General features: G+C 51.2%; 2 protein-coding genes across 10 annotated transcripts in view; one reads left to right on the forward strand and one right to left on the reverse strand.

The window, feature by feature from the left end:
• Positions 1 to 1,091: 1,091 nt before the first annotated feature.
• Ptpn5 (protein tyrosine phosphatase, non-receptor type 5) overlaps positions 1,092 to 20,000 on the reverse strand; it is a 60,070-nt gene continuing 41,161 nt past the window's right edge. For 5 of the 7 annotated variants that reach the window (XM_087551712.1, XM_087551708.1, XM_087551698.1 and 2 more), the window contains 12 exon segments: positions 15,275 to 15,465; positions 14,646 to 14,753; positions 14,333 to 14,416; positions 13,671 to 13,912; positions 12,422 to 12,611; positions 10,014 to 10,098; positions 6,799 to 6,878; positions 6,472 to 6,609; positions 5,135 to 5,245; positions 2,671 to 2,831; positions 2,469 to 2,582; positions 1,092 to 2,158 (listed from right to left, as the gene is read on the reverse strand). In XM_087551712.1, coding sequence (XP_087407838.1) covers positions 2,065 to 2,158; positions 2,469 to 2,582; positions 2,671 to 2,831; positions 5,135 to 5,245; positions 6,472 to 6,609; positions 6,799 to 6,878; positions 10,014 to 10,098; positions 12,422 to 12,611; positions 13,671 to 13,912; positions 14,333 to 14,416; positions 14,646 to 14,753; positions 15,275 to 15,465 — 1,598 coding nt within the window. In that variant the 3' untranslated portion in view covers positions 1,092 to 2,064. 7 annotated transcript variants of the gene reach the window in all.
• Positions 7,967 to 20,000, forward strand: part of LOC147996806 (uncharacterized) — a 51,181-nt gene continuing 39,147 nt past the window's right edge. Inside the window, exon 1 of one of the 3 annotated variants that reach the window (XM_087607290.1) lies at positions 7,967 to 8,082. In XM_087607290.1, the coding sequence (XP_087463416.1) occupies positions 8,066 to 8,082 (17 nt within the window). In that variant the 5' untranslated portion in view covers positions 7,967 to 8,065. The remainder of the gene's footprint in view (positions 8,083 to 20,000) is intronic. The other 2 variants (XR_015651577.1, XM_087607289.1) reach the window with 2 other exon arrangements.

Below are 20,000 nucleotides of genomic sequence, written 5' to 3' on the forward strand. Positions count from 1 at the left end.
ATAGCCGATCTCTTCCTCCTTTGTTCCAATAGCAGGCACTGATCATCACCAGGTCCTTAGATGCCATATACACTCTTGGGGGAGTCTTTTTCTTAGGCTCTTATCTCAGCTCCAGGGCACACAGCTTGGCGGTAGGAATTAGGGGAGGGGAGCAGGCTGGACCCAGGAATGGGCAGAACGCTGGGGGGGGGGGCAGGCCTGAGGGATGCTGAGGCGGTGGCCAGAAGTGCACTTCCTGTGGCGTATGGTAAAGGTTCTGCTTCTCACTTCTATAGGCTGGGACTTCACCGACCTGAGGGGCTCAGGGTGACATATGTGCCTGTCCATGCTTGGGCACAAGAGCGCACACAGCCTGACAGGGTTGGGAGAAAAAGCCAAAGGCCTTCGTCTCCCCAGAGGTGCACTGGATGAGACTGGTGGACATACCATCTAGCATGAATCCTGGGAGTACCATTTGTTCTGCGTTGTGTAGCCTTGTGGGGTCAGGGAGGACATTAACCCTCCTCCTTCATACTCTTCAGTCTGAAATCTGTGTAGAGGGGCTCATCTGTTGGGTTCGAGATCTCCCTGAGCTGAGAGTAGTTCTTCCCTGACAAAGGGCCCCAGGGAACCAGATCATAAGCCACCTGGGACAATTCAGCTGTGGAGGGTACATCACAGACAATAAGGAAAAAAGTAAGGGTGTCTAAAGCTCAGACTGGGTTCTAGAGAGAAGGAGCACACTATCCAATGACAGCAGGGCCTGGGTGTGATGGGAATGTCCCCTTGCCCCGCCCTTGGCCTCCCTGGCTCACCTGTTGCAGCTGGTAACCTGTTAATTACTTTGCCTTCCTGGAAGCTTCCTATTCCCATCTTTGAGGTTCCCTATGGTGCAGGGCACCTCCATGAGGTGGGGCTGAAGGCAAGTGGGAATCCTGAGGTATTAACAGACCAAATCCAGCTTTATGTGTATTCCCAATGCCCACAGGGGGTGCCAGTGAGCATGAGGGCCAACACAGGAGCTCATGGGATGAGAAAGGGGGTGGGGGGGGTGAGGCACAAAAGTCTAGGGTGTAAGGAGAGAACAGGAAATGACAGACCCAGGAGGCTAGTTTTGCTCAAAATGCTCTGTTTATTGCTCTATTCAATGACCACGAGCAGATTATAAAAAGACACCAAATGTCTCTGTATGCCGTGGAATAAATATTTAAAGTCAGCGATAAAAACACGTGGCTCCAAGATAACACATGTTGCCAAAGAGTCATGCATGCCCTGCTCATGGGCTCTCAACACACACATGGACAAGGGAACACACGGAGCAACATGTAGCGAGGAGACATTTGGGGTTTCCCATAGTGACACAGAAAGATGCCTCGCAGGTCTGGAGCTGTCCCCACCCTACTCTTGGAGGGCCCCCTCAGGGCTCAGATCCTTAGGGTTTCCCACTATATCTGTCCTCTTTCTCTCCAGTGTCTCATAGGCCAGAGATGCCCACCCTTGCCCGGGAACCTTCTCAGCTGGGATCTCGGTCAACCACCACATTCTCCTCTGCCTGGTCTCCACCATCCACATCCTGTGAGGCCAGAGATTGGTAGACATCTCTGCCTGGGGAGCAGGGTGGGTGTCTGGGAATAGCGATGTGGGTGAGGGCTGAGGGGTGAGAGCTCAGATCAGTACTCCTTTCCTGGCTGAGGGGACACAGTGTTTGGTACAGATAGCTGTGATGGATGGACAGACAGAACATGTTGTGGTAGGACACTTGGGGTGTGGCATGAAAACATTTTGGACCAAGTAGCTGTGGAATCATGGTTAAAACTGAGGCCCCAGGTCTATATAGTGTGGGTCAGGCCCAGGGGCCCCAGGCCTGGCCTGGCACATTCCTCCCCTGCCCTCCCGAACTCTGCAGTATGTACAGTAGAAGAGCTAGGCTTGGGGTAGGGACCAGGCCAGGACAACAGATGGGGGCAGACTGAAGGGGAGAGCCAGGGAACAGGCCCAGGACCCAAGGTAAGACCTTGGGTAGTTGGGGTGAAGCCCCAGCCTCAGACTCGGCAGTGCCCAGTGGATCTCAGAGGAAGAGTGTGGTCACTCTGAGGACTGGAGGGATAGCTGCTTCTCATAGAGGCTCATGGCGTGGTGCACAAACTGATACTGTTCGCATGTTTGGATCATGCCGCCCCTGCCAATAGAGATGCAGTAGGCTGCAGGAGGGGATCCCCAAACACTAGGGCCACCGGCTGGTCTGCATCTTAGAGAGACCAACTCTCCCCAGCCATTGCCCCTTCCTGGGATACACCTTTGTTTCAAGCTCCCGTCCTTCCCGCTGGCTGCCTCTCTTCTGCCTTCCTCCTGGAGAGAGCTGACTGGATTCTGCTCTCTCCCATTTGGTTTTTCTGCTCCCTTACACACCATGTCTGGTTTGTCGACTGTCCCTGGATTCACGCACACATTTCACTGCCACCCTCTCCTCCCCTGATCGGTGGGCTGACCTGTCCTGACGGAGCTGGCACGTGGTCTTTAGGATGTCTACCACGCCCTCACGTCGCAGCTGCTGGCAGCAGATGCTGGTGGCGATGAAGCACCCGGTTCTCCCAATCCCTGCACTGAGGGCCAATGGGATGATGGGGTGAGGGACAAGGCAGCCCAGGAATGGGGGTGGCCCTGCCCCAGTGGGTGGCCAGGAGAACCTACCTGCAGTGAACAATGATCGGGGAACAGTGGGGTCCCTCTTGCTGGGCTGCCTCCTCCACCTCCCGTACCAGGTGCAGGAGTGGGGGTGCCCGGTCGGGGGTCTTCTGGTCAGGCCAGGATGTGAACCAGTAATGCTTCAAGCCTCTCTCTTCAGTCCCTCTCTGCCCAGGAGAGAAAGAGAGAGAGTCCCCCCCCCCCCCACCCCCAGACACATGTGAATGCTTTCAGACCTAATTGATCCAAAGATGGAGATGGGAAGGGAGGAAAGGTAGGGGAGAGTAGGGATCCTTAGTCCCCCATCTACCTTATTGCTTAATGGCACAAGACCAATCAGTGTGCACGTGTGTGTGCAGGTGACGTTGACCTCTAAACTCTAAAATCATCCAAGAGAGGCAAAGGCCCTCTTCTCTAATTTATTACTGTCTGAAAGTTCCTTATCCTGCCAGATGTTCCAGGTATCCCTTAGTCACATGACCAAGAGCACAGGCACCATGACTGCCCACCCCATTGTCCTCATTAGCCGTTGCTAGCCTCCTCTTTGCTTTATCATCCCAGGGTGGGAAGATCCAACCTTCCTCCTCCCTGACTGCCAATGACCCATGGTATCAAAACTGTCTGCCCCCCAACACAGATCTGGACACTGCACTGTGTTTAAGACCTTTTGCTGTCTGGGTCTAATGGTTCAGGCCTATGATTCTAGTTATTTGGAAGCCTGAGGCAGGGAGAGCACAATCTCAAGGCCTGTATGGTCTGCAGAGCAAGTTCCAGGCCAGCCTTGGAAACTTGGTGAGACTGTCTCGACTGTCTCAAAAGGAAGAAAACAGTCAAAAGGGTTGGGGATGTAGTTCAACGAGAGAGAGAGAGAGAGAGAGAGAGAGAGAGAGAGAGAGAGAGAGAGAGAGAGTGTGAGTGTGTGAGTGTATGTGTGTGTTCTGGCCTTGTGTGAGTGAGGACCTGGGTTAAATCTCTAATCCCACACCAAACCAAGAAACCCTTCATGTGGGCTGAATGCGGTGGCTTCCTCCCCCAACTTTGTATGTTGAGACCTCCTTTCTGCCTTGGGAGAATCTGAAGATGGGTCAGGAGTCCACCCCTTCAGATGTGATTCATACCCTTAGATTAGAGACCCCAGGAAGTAAGGACACAATCTAGGAAATGAGCACGAGTGTGTGCTGCCCATGTAGCTGTGCCTTCTGTGTGCTAGAAGAGCCCACTCCGGTCACCCCTCACCAATCCCCCAGCACCCCATACAGCACTTCCTGGAAGCAGCCTCCACCACAGATAAGCCACTCAGCAGACTGTCCTTCTGTAGCCTTGCCTATCTCTAGTCGGTGTTTACCACCTTACGGGTGCTCCTTGAAGGGAGAGTCCAGGACGCGGTTATGCCCCCCCCCACTACCCAACCCAGAACCACAGAGCAGGTGCTCAGAAGCACCCTCAAACCGCGAGATGTCCTGTCTCTTCTCTAGCCTGTCTCATAGCCTCTCTATTTGGAAGATGGTTCCTCATGTCCTTGAGTTACTCTGCTGTGACAGTGACCACAGCACTTGCCCCTCACTCCCTGGCCTTCGGGGTTTCCAGGAAGTCTTGGCGTTAGATGGTCACGTGGACAGTGTCCACTTGACAGCACAGGGCTAACACGCCCTGGTGCCTTGTCCAGCACTGTATCCAGTGAGAGACAGGGCAGCTCAGAGGCACAAACGTCAGGCCCTGAGCTCTTTTCTGTGGCTGAACCCTATGGCATCAGGGTCAGGCTGTTTCTGAATGGGGCATCAGCTTCCTGGTGCTTGACTTAACTTCTCTACCTTTCTGGGCTATCACAGGGGACTCCACCCTCCACAAACACATCCTATCACTTCTCCAAACTCAGAACCTTCTGATGTACCAAAGGAACATCTCTCCTCTTCTGCTTATCCCGGAAGCAGCACAACCTTGCAGCCAGAGGACACTGTCCTCCGCTCTTCTGAGCTGCTTCATGCTGCTCAGATTTTGTGTGCTTTCCTTTTTCCTGCCATTCCTGTAACCATAACCATGTGCCCCGAAGCAGCAAGGAGTGCCTGCCCTCTGCTGGTGGACATTTGGGGTGCATCAGATCGGAAGCCAGCACCCCAGGGGAAGGGACATCACTGTCACTCAGTCATAAGGAACTCTCAGTTAGGTAAGGACGACGCTGGGAGCCCTCGAAGCCTCCTTGCCCAGGTGGTTCTGGACTTGAGAAGGGGTGAAGAGGAGCTGCTATGGTCAGCAGTGCACAGCAAGAGCTCAGTGCACACTCGTGCAAGGTGTGCAAAGTGCAGCCGAGGTTCTCTTAGTGTCTGAGTCTGTTGACCCCTGCTTACCAGTAAGTCCTGGGAGTGCTGTGGGCCCACAGGTCACCTACAGTAGGCCTCTCAGTACTGTTTTCAGTGGGGGGTCTCAACTAAGCCTCCCCGACAGCCCTTCTCTGTCTAGGTCCAGGTCTCACCCTGAGGGAGATAAGTCGCAGCCGGTAGTCCTCTGTGTGGATGACTTTCTGCACAGTGATCTCTACGCCATCGTGGACGACCTGCTCTTCTGGCCAATATTCCGTGCACTTCTGCAAGGACCAAGATCAGGCTGGGTTACAGTCCTATTCCTCTTCCACATCCCTTCCTGCTCCACTGGGGCCAGCAGACAGGTATACAAGGACAACAGACTTCGGTTTAGAGGTCTGTGGTTGAAACCTCGATTTCATAACCTGTGGCCTTCTCCTCATTTCTGAGCCCCAGTTTCCCCATTTGAAAATGGTTGGGGATTTAGCTCAGTGGTAGAGCGCTTGCCTAGAAAGCGCAAGGCCCTGGGTTCGGGCCCCAGCTCCGAAAAAAGAAAAAAGAACAAAAAAAAAAAAAAAGAAAGAAAAAGGAAAATGGTACCCTTTTATAGGACTTTGTGTGTGTCAGTGTGTGAGTGTGTGTGTGAGTGTGCATGAGTGTGTGTGTGTGAAGGTGTGTATGAATGTGTGTGTGAGTGTGTGTGAGTATGTGTGAGTGTGTGTGAGTGTGTGTGAGTGTGGGTGTGAGTGTGTGTGAGTGTGTATGTGTGTGTGTGAGTGTGTATATGTGAGTGTGTGTGAGTGAGTGTGTGTGTGAGTGTGTGTGAGAGTGTGTGTGAGTGAGTGTGTGTGTGTGAGTGTGTGTGAGTGTTTGTGTGCCTATATGTGGAGGTCAGAGTTAAACTCAAGTGTGAGTGTAGTTCCTCATAGGCAGTCCACCTTGGTTTTTAGGACAGGATCTCCCGGAACTCGCTAAGTAACTAGACTGGCTGTCCAGTGAGCTCCAGATCTGCCCATTTCCTGGCTTCCTGAGCACTGAGAATACAACTGCATGCACCACATCTGGACTCATTTACATGGGATAAAGCTCAGGTCCTCAACTGAGAGCTCTCTTCAACCTCTCTCTGAGGGGTATTTTCTTCCTTCCTTCCTTCCTTCCTTCCTTCCTTCCTTCCTTCCTTCCTTTCTTTCTTTCTTTTTTTTTTAAGTGGAGATTTCAATTAAAGGAGCCTACTCATCGTGAACTTGCACATCAGTGGCAGACTGGGAGGCAGCAGAAGATCATGGCTGAAATCATGGCTACTGGACCGGGTGGGTGGGACGGCTCCAGCCCTGTTCAGCTTTGTGCTGCCTTGAGTGTATACCTTAGCTCTCAACACCTCTCATTTCCTTGTGTGGACAGTTGAGTGCATGCCAGGCTCACAGGATCCTCAGAAGGATTAATATGCAAATGAGATGCTTCACATGGGGCACAAAGCAAGGAGCAAGGAGCAGTGGCACGGGGTCCCTACCTCGTTCATCTCCTCGATGTTGGTGATCATGACGATGATGGGTGTGCGCTCCTGCCACACCATGCGCCAGAAGTCGGCCACAGTGCTGACGATGGGTCCCTGGGTGGCGATGTACACCTTCTCCTCCCCATTGTAGCCCTGCAACCACCCAAGTCCAGCCCAGTCAGGTCAGGGTCGGAGGCGGCACTCCCGGGGCCCCATCCCACACTCAGGCTCCTCTTAGGACTTGTAGGAGCCACACTTGCTTGGGGGACAAGTCTGAAGGATAGATCTCATCAGCTCATGCCTCTCCTTTAGTGGAGGACTCTTGGGGGTGGAGCTACATACCCGGATGTAGTTGGCATTGATGTAGGAACTCAGAGGATCTTCAGGGTCTGGTGACGTCAGACGTACCCTGCTGTGAGGATCTGTGGTGGGAGACAGGTGAGGGTGTGAGCTGGGCCCAACCTCCTCCTCCACAGCACCCACATTTCTTCAGTATGTGCTGTCTCGGAATGTCGTGAAGAGTCACTCCCTGATGCCTTATAAGGCATTCATCTTATAAGGATGAAAGGAGTTAACAGGGGCTGGTGAGGTGGCTCAGAGGGTAAAGATGCTTGCTGCCAAGCCTGACAACTTGAGTTGGGTCCCTGGCACCCTTGTGCTGGAGGAGAGAACTGAATCTCACAGGTTGTCCTCAGACCTCCCCAAGTGTGCCCCATACACTTATATGCATGTGCTTATAAAATAAATAAATAATAGTAGAAAGAGAGCTAAAAGGAAAAACCCATAGCCCCTGGCCCAAGAGCAGCACCTGACAGCATATGGCAAATGCTATGTAACAAACATAGCTGTCGTGATCATGAGGGTCCAGCAGACCATGGGGATGGAGAAGAACCTGGAGCTGTTGAGGCAGTGATGGAGGTGGTGGGTGTCCGCCTCTCATTTCCATCTCTGCCTAGGTCGTGGCGGGGTGATAAGGGTGTGGACAGTTCTTGTCGAGAGCGCATAGAAGTGGTTCAGGGGAGGGGAGGAGTAAGAGTAGGCAGGAGGGGGGCTTCTGCATGGCCAACAGAAGAGAGTGCTCAAGCAGACAGCTCTGCTTAGACTGTCTTGGTTTCGCCTATCCAGGTTAAGGTGCTGGAAGGACAGTTGTGGGCGCTGTCCTCTCTGGCAATCAGAGAGTCACTGTGGTGGCAGTCACGACTGCAGGTTCACACCAGCTCTGCTTATGCTATGTTTGTGAGAAAAGCCTTCTAGATCAACGAGAGATGAATAATCCCTGCCTCAAAGGTAGCATAGCATTGGGTAGGAAGAGAGCTCTGGGGCTGAGGGACAGAGGTGACCGGGACTGGCACAGGGTGGTTGTGGCACCTTTTAGGGGTTGAAGGACCAGGAAGAAAAACAGCAAACATGTTGTCTGACCAAGTGCACAGGCCAAGGCTGAGGCTGGTGAGAGATAAAGCTGGAGAGGAGCCAGATGCCAGACAGTGTCACATACCAGGCTAGAGAGGGTGACATTGACTGTGTTTAAGGAAGAAGGGGACACGGTTAGATTTCTGCTCTGCCTCACTGTGAGAGAGAGGCAAGAAGGAGAAAAAGCTCAAGTCAGGATATGACTGCCGCAATCCGGTAAGTGTCAAGGTCACAGGCTGTCCTGCCCGTCGTCTCTCCCAGAGATGTTTATGCCAGTGCACCCTATGTAAATGGTGCTCATTAAAAGTGGACAATATGGAAGACTGAACACTCACAAAATCACTTGATAGTAAGGATGGGAGGGAGGGGGCTGGATCCGAGGGAGTCATCCACCTTTTCATTCAAGAAGAACCAGAGTGTCTCCCAGTTGCTTGCAGTCCTTTTGGGGCTTGAGGTACTAAGGGGCAGCATTGTGACCCTGAATTTTGATCTTCGCATGGGTTGCTGATGTGGCGCTTACCCTGGGACTGTTTATAGAGCTGTTTCGTTTGCTGGACACCAAGCTCTGTGTGCAGCATCCAAATTCTCAGTCCCTGGGATGGGCCTCAGGAAATGTGTGTGATCAGTGGCAGAATAAATCTCAGGGTGTCCCTGATCACAGAGGCTGCCTCTGATGGGCCTTCCATGTTCTTTGTCCCTACCCCCCACTCCTGGTCCAGTTTCTTAAGGTTCAGGGTCAGTTCTGCCTGGCTGTACCACATTCTATGTTGAGTGTGGGAACCTGGAGGTTCGGGGTATGGTTGGAGGAGGTGGGAGCCCGTCAACGATCTAGCAGGACCACACAGAGTATGGCTAGCTCCATTCTAAGGAGCAAAGCAAAATGCTGGGTCCTGGGGTAGCCAGGCTGTTGCCTGCAGGAAGAAGAGGAACAGGGAGGATAAGTTGAGAAGAGAGGTGAGTGAGCAGCCCAAATAAGGCATCCTGGCCTTAAATGGTGCTTTGTTTAAACGTAACTACCTAGAGACTGTGTAACCATAGCAACCACAAGTCGATATTTTAAAAGTTAAAAATAAGTCATGACATCTTACATGCTGTTGGAGATGCCGATGGCTTTTTAAGGGCTCACTACTCCACACACTGGGTTGAGTAGGTTTTTGGGGGGCTCATTTCCAATAAGCCACCCCTTCCCTTATGAGGTAGCCCCCCAGAGGGTCTTGATGAAAATGACCTGACAATGGCATCATGGGGTAGAATGGGAATGGTAGGTCGCCAGGTCTAAGTACTTCCGAAGGAGACAAGCCCTGCTCAGGCCTTACAGGGGCATCACTAGGTAGCCTGCCTCACTTGGATACACCCCATGATAGACAGATCACTACAGAATAGCCTCACTTGATACACCCCATGATAGATCACTACAGAATAGCTTTACTTGATACATCCCATGATAGACAGATCACTACAGAATAGCCTTACTTGATACATATCATGATAGACAGATCACTACAGGATAGCCTCACTTGATACACCCCATGATAGATCACTACAGAATAGCCTCACTTGATACACCCCATGATAGACAGATCACTACAGGATAGCTTCACTTGGATACACCCCATGATAGACAGATCACTACAGGATAGCTTCACTTGGATACACCCCATGATAGACAGATCACTACAGGATGACAGCACCTCATTCCCTTTGGACTTGTTAGAGGACTGACAGTCAGGTCATACAGGACACAGGTAGTCATAGAAGCCCAGGTTTAAAGCCTTGGTTTACTAGCTGTGTGGTTTGACGTGGAAGAAGCCACTTACCTTCTCTGAATGAACCATGAATGTTTTCTTAAACTATGATATACCCTCTCAGAAGGGAAAGGCCATGCACACGTTTCACTGCTTCAGAGCCACCCTTTTTGTAAGTGCTTCTACTCTTGTACTCTATGCCACTGACCAGGAAGGGCAAGGGTCCAGGGACAGAAGGTGAAGACGTCCCTGCTCATTCCCTTCCCTTTCCTGGTTGTCCCAGCCTCCACTCTATCTCCTGTGATGATCATTCATCATCCCCAGGGGCCCTGGACTTGAGGAGGTCCTTCCCAGATGACAGGACCCCGCTTCTCTCCCCACCCTGGGGCAACAGGTACTCACTGGGAAGGATGGTTTTGTACCGATTCTTCCGTACCAGCCCTGGGATGTCATATTCTTTTGGATCCACAAAGTTCATGGGGATTTCCTAGAATAGGAAGACATGGGGCTGTGAGCAGCTTCAGGATGGTCTTCCCAGAGGTTCCAAATTCAGAGGCTGCTTGCCTCCGAATGCCAGTGCAGGGACCGTCATGAGTTCATGCATTCATTTGACAAGCATTTCCTACCAAGTGAGTTAGCACACACACCCATTTAGAATAGTTACTGGCATATGCCAAGGGCATAAAATAAATAGCACGGCAGTTGTCTATTGAGGGCCAGCCTGGTTTGTGATAGACGTTCAATAAAAGGCCAAGAGAAAACAACAAGACAAAAAGCGACCTTGCCAGCCACCACCTCCTTCCCTGCTCTCTTTGCAGCAGCCAGTCAGGTAGCTCTGGGGACGTGTATCCCTGCTGTCTGTCACCTTCTCCTTGGACTTTTGCTTGTGATGTTCACTTTATTTAATAATATTTGCCCACCTTCATCGCCTCCGCACATCTATCTGAGGTCACTTCCTTTAGGAACCCTCCCCGATTGCCTAGTAAAAAGAGCTTGCTTCTCCATCCCTTAAGGCCATTTGTCCCTTGGAAGCAGCTCTGTGTCTGATAGACACCCTGGTGTGTGAAGCCTCTCTGGACCCAGCCTCCCTCTCTTGTCTCTTTTCCTATTTCCCCTTACACTGGCTGAACCCGGAGCCTTGTGCATGCTGGGCAAGTACCCAGCTACTGAGCTAAGACCCCAGCTCTCTTGCTCCCCTACCCTTTTAAATTTTGGGGCAGAGGCTCAGCAAGTGGCTTACTACTAATAAACTCATGTAGTCCAGGTAGACCTTGAACTCGTGATCTTCACGACTTGGCTTTCTTTTTTCTTGATTTTCCATTCCATGCCTCCCTCCTCTGCCCTGCAGACCCATGCGGGTCTATGTTCATGGTGTCGTACTTGCTGAGCAAACCAGTTTTAGCCCTGTACCTCCAAACTGGCTCTAACTCTTAGGTTCACCCCCAACTCCATCCCCTCACTGATGGCCGGTGGGATGCCTGCCCAGGGATGCCTCCCTGTGCAGTTTCTTCTAATCTGTCTCTGGATACACTATACAGTCTTTGTACAATGCAGATAATGGCACCTTCCTAGGGTTCTTGTTAGAATTAAAAGAAATAATAATTTAAAAAAACCCTCACCACACACATGTGCAGAAGTGCACGGAGTGGGCAAGCAGCCCGTGTTCCTTCCTCCTTGACAAAAATGGATGGTATCCATTGAGGAGGAAGGACCATGGAGGACTCTTTTCATGGGAAGAGGTGGGAGCCGAGAGTGGGAGCGGAGGCTGGGTGGTGGAGGTGGGAATAATGTGAGGAAGGTCAGAGTCCCCTGGCCTGGAAGTGGACAGTGCCTGATGGTGTGGAGCACAAGGCTGGAGAAGAAAACTGGGGTCCGGCACTTTCCTGCAGGTGGAGCCTGGAGCACTGAGCCCATGTGGCACAGGGAATGAACTACCTTACTAGTGAGTCTGATGGGAAAGTGGGCTTTGGGGCCTCAGTCCCTCCATTCTCACTCCTGGGTTCTCTTATTAACTATGGGGTGCAGACCCATGGGGCAAGGCCAAGACTCCCATGGCAGTAGAGTTTGCTATTTCTGAGGCTTTGCATCAAAAGCATACTCTTGTCTCATTCTGCCGAGGCTTGCTTCAAACTTACTTTTTGGTAACAACACAGGCCACTCTTTCTTATGGCTGAACTCTTAGATGATTACGCACTCCAGGCAGGGGATCAGGACTGTTATTTACTGGACTCTTCTAGATCTAGCACATGTTGGCCAGAAGTTGGGAAAGGAGTTAGGGCCCAAGCTTTAAACCAGGGGAGAAGAGGGGAGATCCAGGGACATGGGGAGACTCATCCCTGAAAATGGAGGCAGGGGAGGGGGGGAAGATGGGAGAGTGCGAAAACAAAATATTCTTTTCCAATGGGCCTTGACCCAGTTTTGTCTATGCTGCAAGGCACAGGCTCTACCACTGAGCCACACTACCAGGAGGTTGTTGATTTCTATGGCTTCCAAAGCACGGTCCTTGCAACAGATCCGGAAGTATCACTGTTTGCCTGCCACATGGTATTGTCCCCTTTAACTCCTGCAAGGACCCTCCCTGCTAAGTGCCACTGTCTGCCTGACGTTTGGTATCATCTCCCTCACTCCTGCCATTTGTCTGACTTTCCAGGTGAGGACATTAGGTCTCAGGGTGAGAGCTTTCACAGGGGAGATGATGACAAGGAGATGTTAGTCTATCCCATGTTTGGGACTGTACACTCAAGCACTGACTGGCCAGGGGGTGGACCACTGCGTGTACAAAGGGTGGGTGGCCACTTGGAGGGACTCACAAAGAATTCCGCCTGCAGCAAGAAAGGGTCCAGGGCCTTTTCGTGCAGCTCCTCTGCCCGGAGGACACGGGAGGCACTGAGCAGGTATTCATGGGCTGACTCCTCTCGTGGGGACACCAGGTAGCCAAAGCCCTCCTCATTGCAGCCAGGAGTACACATGTCCAGGGTCAAGGAGACATTGGAGCCCCTCCTGCAAGGGTCATAGAAGAGGAGAAGGAGAAAGGTGGTAGGTCAGTGGAGAGCAGGGTGGGCTCCAGAAAGTGGGATGTGACAAGAACCTGTCCTAAGAACCCTACAGCTCTGCCTACACCCCTGTCTTCCCTTTCCCACAGTGGGGTGGAGGCCTCTGTTCCAAAAGCTTCGCCCCCAAACTGTCCCTAATGGCCCTCCCCTGGACTCTGTTGAGGAAGGAGATTCACAGGGGAGAGATCTAAAGTGAGGCTCAAGCGTAAAGCTTCAGACCTCTGTAGTACAGTTCTAGAATGAGGCTGTCATGGGGTCAAGTGCGTCTCAGCTAAGAGAGGCCAGGACCCTCTGCATCCAGGGGAGGAGGGAGCCCAAGGGCAGCCAGCAGTAGCAAAGATGTATATGCTGGACCAACTCCAGGGAGGATCCTCATTACATAAGAAGGGACACTGAGTTTCAGGGGGCACTAACTGTCTGGGCTTTCACCACGAGGAAGTGGCTGAGCTGAGAAGTATTGTCTAGGTTTTCTGAGTTCTTATCAAGTATTTTTTTTTTATGACAACCTGTGGATATCTCAAACCGGATATGAGTTAGCTTACTTAGCTCTAGACAGAGGGTGTCATTCTCTCCCAAAGCATGCTTATGAAGTCCTATGGGGCACTCAAGGGAAGTAGGATTTTCATGCCCAGGAGGTTTTTTGGGAAACACTATCTACTATCTCGTTGTCACCTTACAAGTTACAAGGAACACAGGTAAGTCAAAACTTAAGGAATCGTAAGTTAAAAATGCAAGGAAACTAACCCTGACTTCCTCAAGTCAAGGAGAGTATGGGTGAGCATACGTGCACACCTGAACACGCCTGTGTGTACATGGGAAGGAACTGTGTTATTATTACTATTTGAATTCATCTTGAGGTACCCTGATCAGCATCCACTACTGGAAAAGTACTACATGCTAAGCTGTGAGGATAGCCCTGTCCTCTACACCAGGAGTTAGGCATCTACCCTCTAAAGGGAGCTGAGGGTTTGCGATCCCAGGCCCACCCTTCCCCTACCCCTCCCACCTCTCCTGCAGACCCATGGACTTGACAGTCAACGAGGTGGGATCAGCCTCAGGCTTGATGTCCATCACACAGTCAAACACGGGTGTCTCCGGCACTGCGTCCAGGTCCAGAAAGTCATCCTCTACCTTCTCCTCCATCCACTCTGAGTAAGTGAAGGAGGGCTGCCGGCTCACTGATTGTCGTCTGTCCTCTGGGGGCAGTGGGACAGGTGGCTCTGGGGGTGTCTTGAGAAGGTGCCACACCTGGTTGGGAGCACACAGCATCATGGATCTGGGATAGTGCTCGCCGCTCTCTGGGCTCATGGGGTATCTCATGGGATTGAGCTCTCTGATGCTACAAGATTTGAAGCAATGACATTCTTCTAGCTCCTACATGTCAGGTCCCCCCTGCACCACCCCTCATCACCAGTTTCTTGTGATCTTAATCCTTCTGGGTGGGGCCTGGGGTTATTTCTGCCTCTGCCCTTTCTCTCAGCCCCGCTCACTTCTAGAAAGGAGCCTCCGATTTAAGGAGAGGTGAACTGGCTGAAGGAGACGAGCTCATCTTTGGGCCTCATTCAGCATCTGGGTCATCCTGCCTATGGATCAGTTGGAGCTGGTGGGAAGTGGGACCTGATTGGGGTGGAGGGGATGGTGCTGAGGCTGAGGACAGAGGCACCTTACCAGGGTGGTGATGATGCCCAGGCTCACAGTCAGAGAGACTAACAGCAGACTTGGTGTCCCCCAGGTCCCAGAACCTAGCCAGGCCTGGAGGACATCAGACAAATTGGTCAGTGTACCGAGAGACTGGAGAAGGCAGTATTCTTATCTATTACCCCATCCTGGGTCTGAGTGGGATGACCCCAGAAGGCCTTTGGGTTCTCAGAAGCATCTCTTGAACTCAGATAGCCCAACCAGGTATTGTGAGGGTAGGATGGGAGCCCCAGCTTCACCCACTCCATCCCACTGTCCAAGGGGTCCCCCAGAGTTTACTCACTGCAGGTCCCAGGTGGTTCAACACGGTGAGCGAGGAGAAGATGAGGTCTGTGGTGGTCTGCAGCCAGGAGTGGCCATGGCCACTGAGCCAGAGCACCCCACAGGCAAGCTGGGGCAGTCGGGGGCGCAGACTGAGTGGACAGCTGCACCCCTTTGCCCCTATATTGCCCTGCAGAGCTCACCTTCAGCCCCCAGGAAGCTCCTGAGCCTCTCAGACTGGGCAGTGGAGGGAGAGGTGGTGTACCCAGAGGAGGCCTCAGCAGTCTTCAGGAGAAAAGCTAATCACAGGCGACTGAGACATCCCTCCCCACAAAAGACCCCACAGGTACACATAGAAAGGAAGTCTTCCAGAAAGGCCTCCTTAGACAGGAGGTCTTCAGAGAGACCCAGGATACCTGTCTTTTTATTTATGGGTTAGGGTAGGCAGGATACGAGGAAATTAATTCCTGAGACTGTAGTTCAGAACTCCAGTCTTCCCTTCGTTCCAGTCATGAAGACTTGAAGTAACGGAGGCCACCAGAAAGGCCCTCATCCCTCAACATCCCCAGGCAGCCATCTTTGGGAGAAGGAGAAGGCTATCTCTCAACCCACCCTCTCTTCAGGCCCTGGTGAGACCCGTGACATCCTTACCAGTAACTGAGAGGCAGCAAACAGGCACAGGCTGCTTCTGACTGTGAGGGAGTGGCTCCCGGCACCTTGAGGTGGCAGCTTCTGAGCTGGCTCAGAGGGCGGTGAGGGTGGCGGGGGTGGCAGCTCTCTCTGCTTGCTGGGGAGTCCTTCGCCCTCGTCCAGACCTCCCATCTCTACTGGCTGGGGCAGACCTGCGGAAGGTGGGAAAGGAGGGTTTGGCCACTTGGCTCTGTCTGAGCTCAGGGCTCTGTGGATGTATGGTGGTCTAGCCCCTACTGGGGTTGCAGCTTTCCTCTCAGTCAGAGAGGCTCCACTTCCAGCAGTCACCCTCGATTAGCAAAGCAATATTCACCTACCTTCGTCAGAAAGAGCTATGTGTGGGTGGACAAATTATTTCTCTTTTATTTCTGCAGTAAGAGAGTTAAAATGGCAGGGGGGTTTTCAGAGTTAATACCATTCTATTTACGCAGCTTCATTCTTTTCCATTTCTTAAGGAAACAAAAACAACTACCTCAAACTCAATTAAAAAAGCAAGGAGGTGTGTGGGGGGGAGGGGGAGAAAGAATACGGCATAAGCAGGCCGTGACCCTGAACAACCCGCCCACTCTCGCTCTCAGAATTTTGTCTTTTGTGATATGTGCTCCAAGTGGGGCTGGAAGACTGAAATCCTGGGGTGGTTATGACTGTGCAACTCCCCCACCTTGAGACCCCCACGCCAATCGGATCAGGAAGCAGAAGTCAGAGCACTATGGAAGAAAATGTTGGTGAGAAGAATAGATAATGGCTATCTGGCATCTAGTACTGGTATGACTGCAATTGGTATAGCCTAGGGTACTTGTTCTTTGAACCTCAGTTTCCCCATCTGAGAAATGGGGCTGTGTCCAACATTTTAGCCTTTCTCTTTTAGGACAATTTATTATTATTATTATTATTATTATTATTATTATTATTATTATTAAACTTGTTTATTTAATATACATGAGTACACTGTAGCTATCCTCAGATAGACCAGAAGAAGGATCAGATCCCACTACAGATGGTTGTGAGTCACCATGTGGTTGCTGGGAATTGAACTCAGGACCTCTGGAAGAGCAGTCAGTGCTCTTAACCTCTGAGCCATCTCTCCAGCCCCCTGTAATTATTATTTTTAATATGCATAGGTGTATGTGTCTGAATGTGGGTATGTGCAGGGGCCAAGGAAGCCAGAGGCATTGGACTCCCTGGAACTGGAGTTACAGATGGTGGTGAGCTTGCTGACATGGGTGCTGGGAATGATCTTGAGTCCTCTGGAGGAGCAGCAAGTGTTTTTAACCACAGAGCCATCGCGCCCTATCCCTACTAACTGAGAGTATTCATGCACATGCCCTAGTGAACGGATGGCTCTCTGAGGCAGAGTCTCTCACTTCCCCGTGATGTGCTGTAGGTTCTCCCAGCTAATCCTCCTTCCTGCCCTTCTCCCATCTCCCCTTAGAAATGCTGGGATTTCAGAAGCCATTTGAAATCTTTTCACTTTTTCTATATGGGCTCTGGGATTGAACTCAGGCTGTTAGATTTACATAGTCATCCTCCTGGCTCCATTTTCTTCCTTTCCCCTCTGTCTCAGTCAGGGTTTCTATTTCTACACAAAACATCATGACCAAGAAGCAAGTTGGGGAGGGAAGGATTTATTCAGCTTACACTTCCACATTGCTGTTCATCACCAAAGGAAGTCAGGACTGGAACTCAAGCAGGTCAGGAAGCAGGAGCTCATGCAGAGGCCATGGAAGGATGTTACTTACTGGCTTGCTTCCCCTGGCTTGCTGGGCTTGCTCTCTTATAGAACCCAAGACCACCAGCCCAGGGATGGCAACACCCACAATGGGCTGGGCCCTCCCACCTTGATCACTAGTTGAGAAAATGCCTTATAGCTGGGTCTCATGGAGGCATTTCCTCAACTGAAGTTCCCTTCTCTGTGATAATTCCAGCTTGTGACAATTCACAAAACTACAAAACCAGTCAGTACACTCCTGCTTGCTTCCTTCTTTCCTTCCTTGAGGCATCATGAAATCCAGGCTGACCTCAAACTCACTGTGTAGCTGAGGATGATCTTGAACTTATGATCAACGTCCTTCCCTGAGCCCCCACCCTGCCTCCCGGAAGGCCGTGCTTTCAGGTTTGCACCATCACGCTTGGTTTACGTGGTGCTGGGGACCACACTCAAGGCCTGGTTACGCGCAAGGCAACCGCTTTACTGATTATACTACGTCTTCATCCCACCCTTGCTTCTCTTACTGAGCCTCGACGCCCTATCAGGGGCAGCACGGGCTGTCACCAAGTGCTCTGAGTGCTTCTGCCTGTGCCTGCAGGGCGGCACTCCGTCCTGATTCTGAAGGTCGCTTTTTCATCAAGGCTATTCAAAAAAATGGTCTCACCTCTAACATGCTGGCTTAGATCCGAGCATCCTGCTATGGTGTGGGGAACCAGGAACAGCATCCTCACTGGGTTCCAGATGCTGGAGATTTCCATCTGAACTCAGGTCAGCATCCCAACCAAAAGAGCCCGACAGAGTGGATGTGCCCATCTGGGCAGGACAATTGGGATGGGGCTGTCTACACATCACTACCCATGTGGACTTGCATGTGGACGTCTGTTGGCTGACAACAGAAGCGTGTGAAGCCAACACAGTTGCACATGTGTCATTCACTCAATATTACCAAGCTTCTCATCAGACTTAGATGCTCAGGGTTGTGCAAGAAACAAGGGCCTTGTTAAAACCACAGGCTCCGGATGGTTCCTTGATGCTGTGGTCCAGCTGCACCTTTGACGTCCCCAGGTGAGCTGCTGCTGTGCCCATTATTTGCCTACTAATTCCCTCCACCTAGAATATTCCTTCAACACCCTGCTCCCCTCCTTTGCCACTGTCTGTGTCACCTAGGAAACCCCTACTCATCTTGCGGTTGACAATTAAATGTCACCGGAACTAGGTTCTGCCCTGATGTCATTCCTTCATACTACCACCCACCGCAAGATACCTCGGCACGGCTCTGTTCTGGATGCTGGCATACATTGATTCGCTTATTATTCACAGCACACATAGAAGTTGGTACTGCCATCACTCCGCCCCCTTCATTACAAAGGGGAGACGAAGGGCAGAATGGCCAAGAGTTGTGTTTTTTTCCCCTCAAGGTGGCCTGTTGGGTAAATAGAAGAGATGGGTTCGGTTTGAAGCAGTCACTTGGGACTCTGGATACACTACACTCACTATGGTTTGTAAGATGACTCGTAGAATGTCACTGGCTCTATTCACCCTGGGGGCAGAGTGGTACCGGTTTGTTTGTTGGCATTGTAGGCTTTGATACATATCGACTAGATGCGTGCCTGATGGGCAAGTGATATTATTTTACCCTGTTCCTTTTGCTTGTTTGCACGTTTGAGACAGGTGTAGCTCTGGCCGGCCTGGAACTCACGATGTAGATCTCTGAGCTTGAACTCAAAGATAAGCCTGTCTCTCAAGCGAGGGTTTAAAGATGTGCACCATCCTGCCTGCCTCGTGCTCCTCTTTTTCTTCTTTTAATCAATAAGGTGGTGTTCCGGAAGGGGGGGATAATATATGCTTTTCAGAGATGCTATGAAGACTTTAGATTCTATAGATAAAACTTGGCGTGTTTCCTGACACTTTGCGGACACCAGATAAGTGGCAGGTCACACTACAATTCTTGTTATGAAATGAGTGATTGCTAGATCCGTGGGAAAACCAGAACAAATCAATGTGCATAGGTGATGTGTCAGAGCGCTGGTGGGATCCAAGAGGGGAAGGGGTCACAGCTGGTGACTACTGAGTTCAGTTTGATCCTGGGTACAAAGAGGAAAAGCTGCTGCTAGAAGCTGGACAGTGTGGGGAGAGTGTCCTCCTGTGTAGGAGGGTGATTTCTCTAGGGCAATGGACTTAGAAATCATGCACACATTTGATGGTGATGTCATATAGGGAGGGTTGGGAGGGTGCAGGTCAGGGCCACTGGCTTCTCAGCTTAAGCTTCAGCCCTTGAGTCATGTCTCTCCCCCGGGCCTTTTCCTATGAATATGTGTGCACGGCAGCTTCAACTGGAATTTTGTTCTTCTCTGTCTCTACCCTCAGAGGGTAACGACATTGAGCTCACATAGATTGGGGCTTTGTTGCTTTCTTTTAAAAATGGTGGGTTTTCTCTAACCTACACTGTGGCACAGTGCTCATTTTGATATTAAAATGTTTTTCCCCTCCCAAAGTTTTGAATCAAATTTGTGATTCGGGAAGACGGGTGACATTTATCCTGTGGCTTTGCCCTCGGGGTTACATGTGCTCCAGTCTGAGAAGCATGGAATTTGCCTGCAACAAAGTATCATGCAGCCATTATATTATGATTCTGTGGATGAATATTTAATAACAGGGAAAGAGAGTTTGGAAGTCGGGAGTGTGAAAGGCGAGGTTATATACAGTGCCATCTTATTGGCCTTAAGCTGTAAGAAAAAAAATATGCTCAGGAGAACACAGAGCATGCCTGGTGAGGAGGGGACAGTGTTGCACACAGATGGCATGACGGTCTGATGTACAGTAAGTGTAAACAGCAGTCTTTGTATACTTATTGAGAAAGGGTGCTTGTGTGTAGCCCTGCTGGCCTAGAACTCTTTGTGTAGACCAGGCTGGCCTTGAACTTGCAGGGATTCACTTGCCTCTGCCTTCCAAGTGCTTAGATCAAAGTCATGTGTCACC

The sequence above is a fragment of the Rattus norvegicus genome, chromosome 1 (assembly GCF_021556685.1).
Source record: "Rattus norvegicus strain SHRSP/BbbUtx chromosome 1, alternate assembly SHRSP_T2T, whole genome shotgun sequence".
Classification (NCBI taxonomy): domain Eukaryota; kingdom Metazoa; phylum Chordata; class Mammalia; order Rodentia; family Muridae; genus Rattus; species Rattus norvegicus.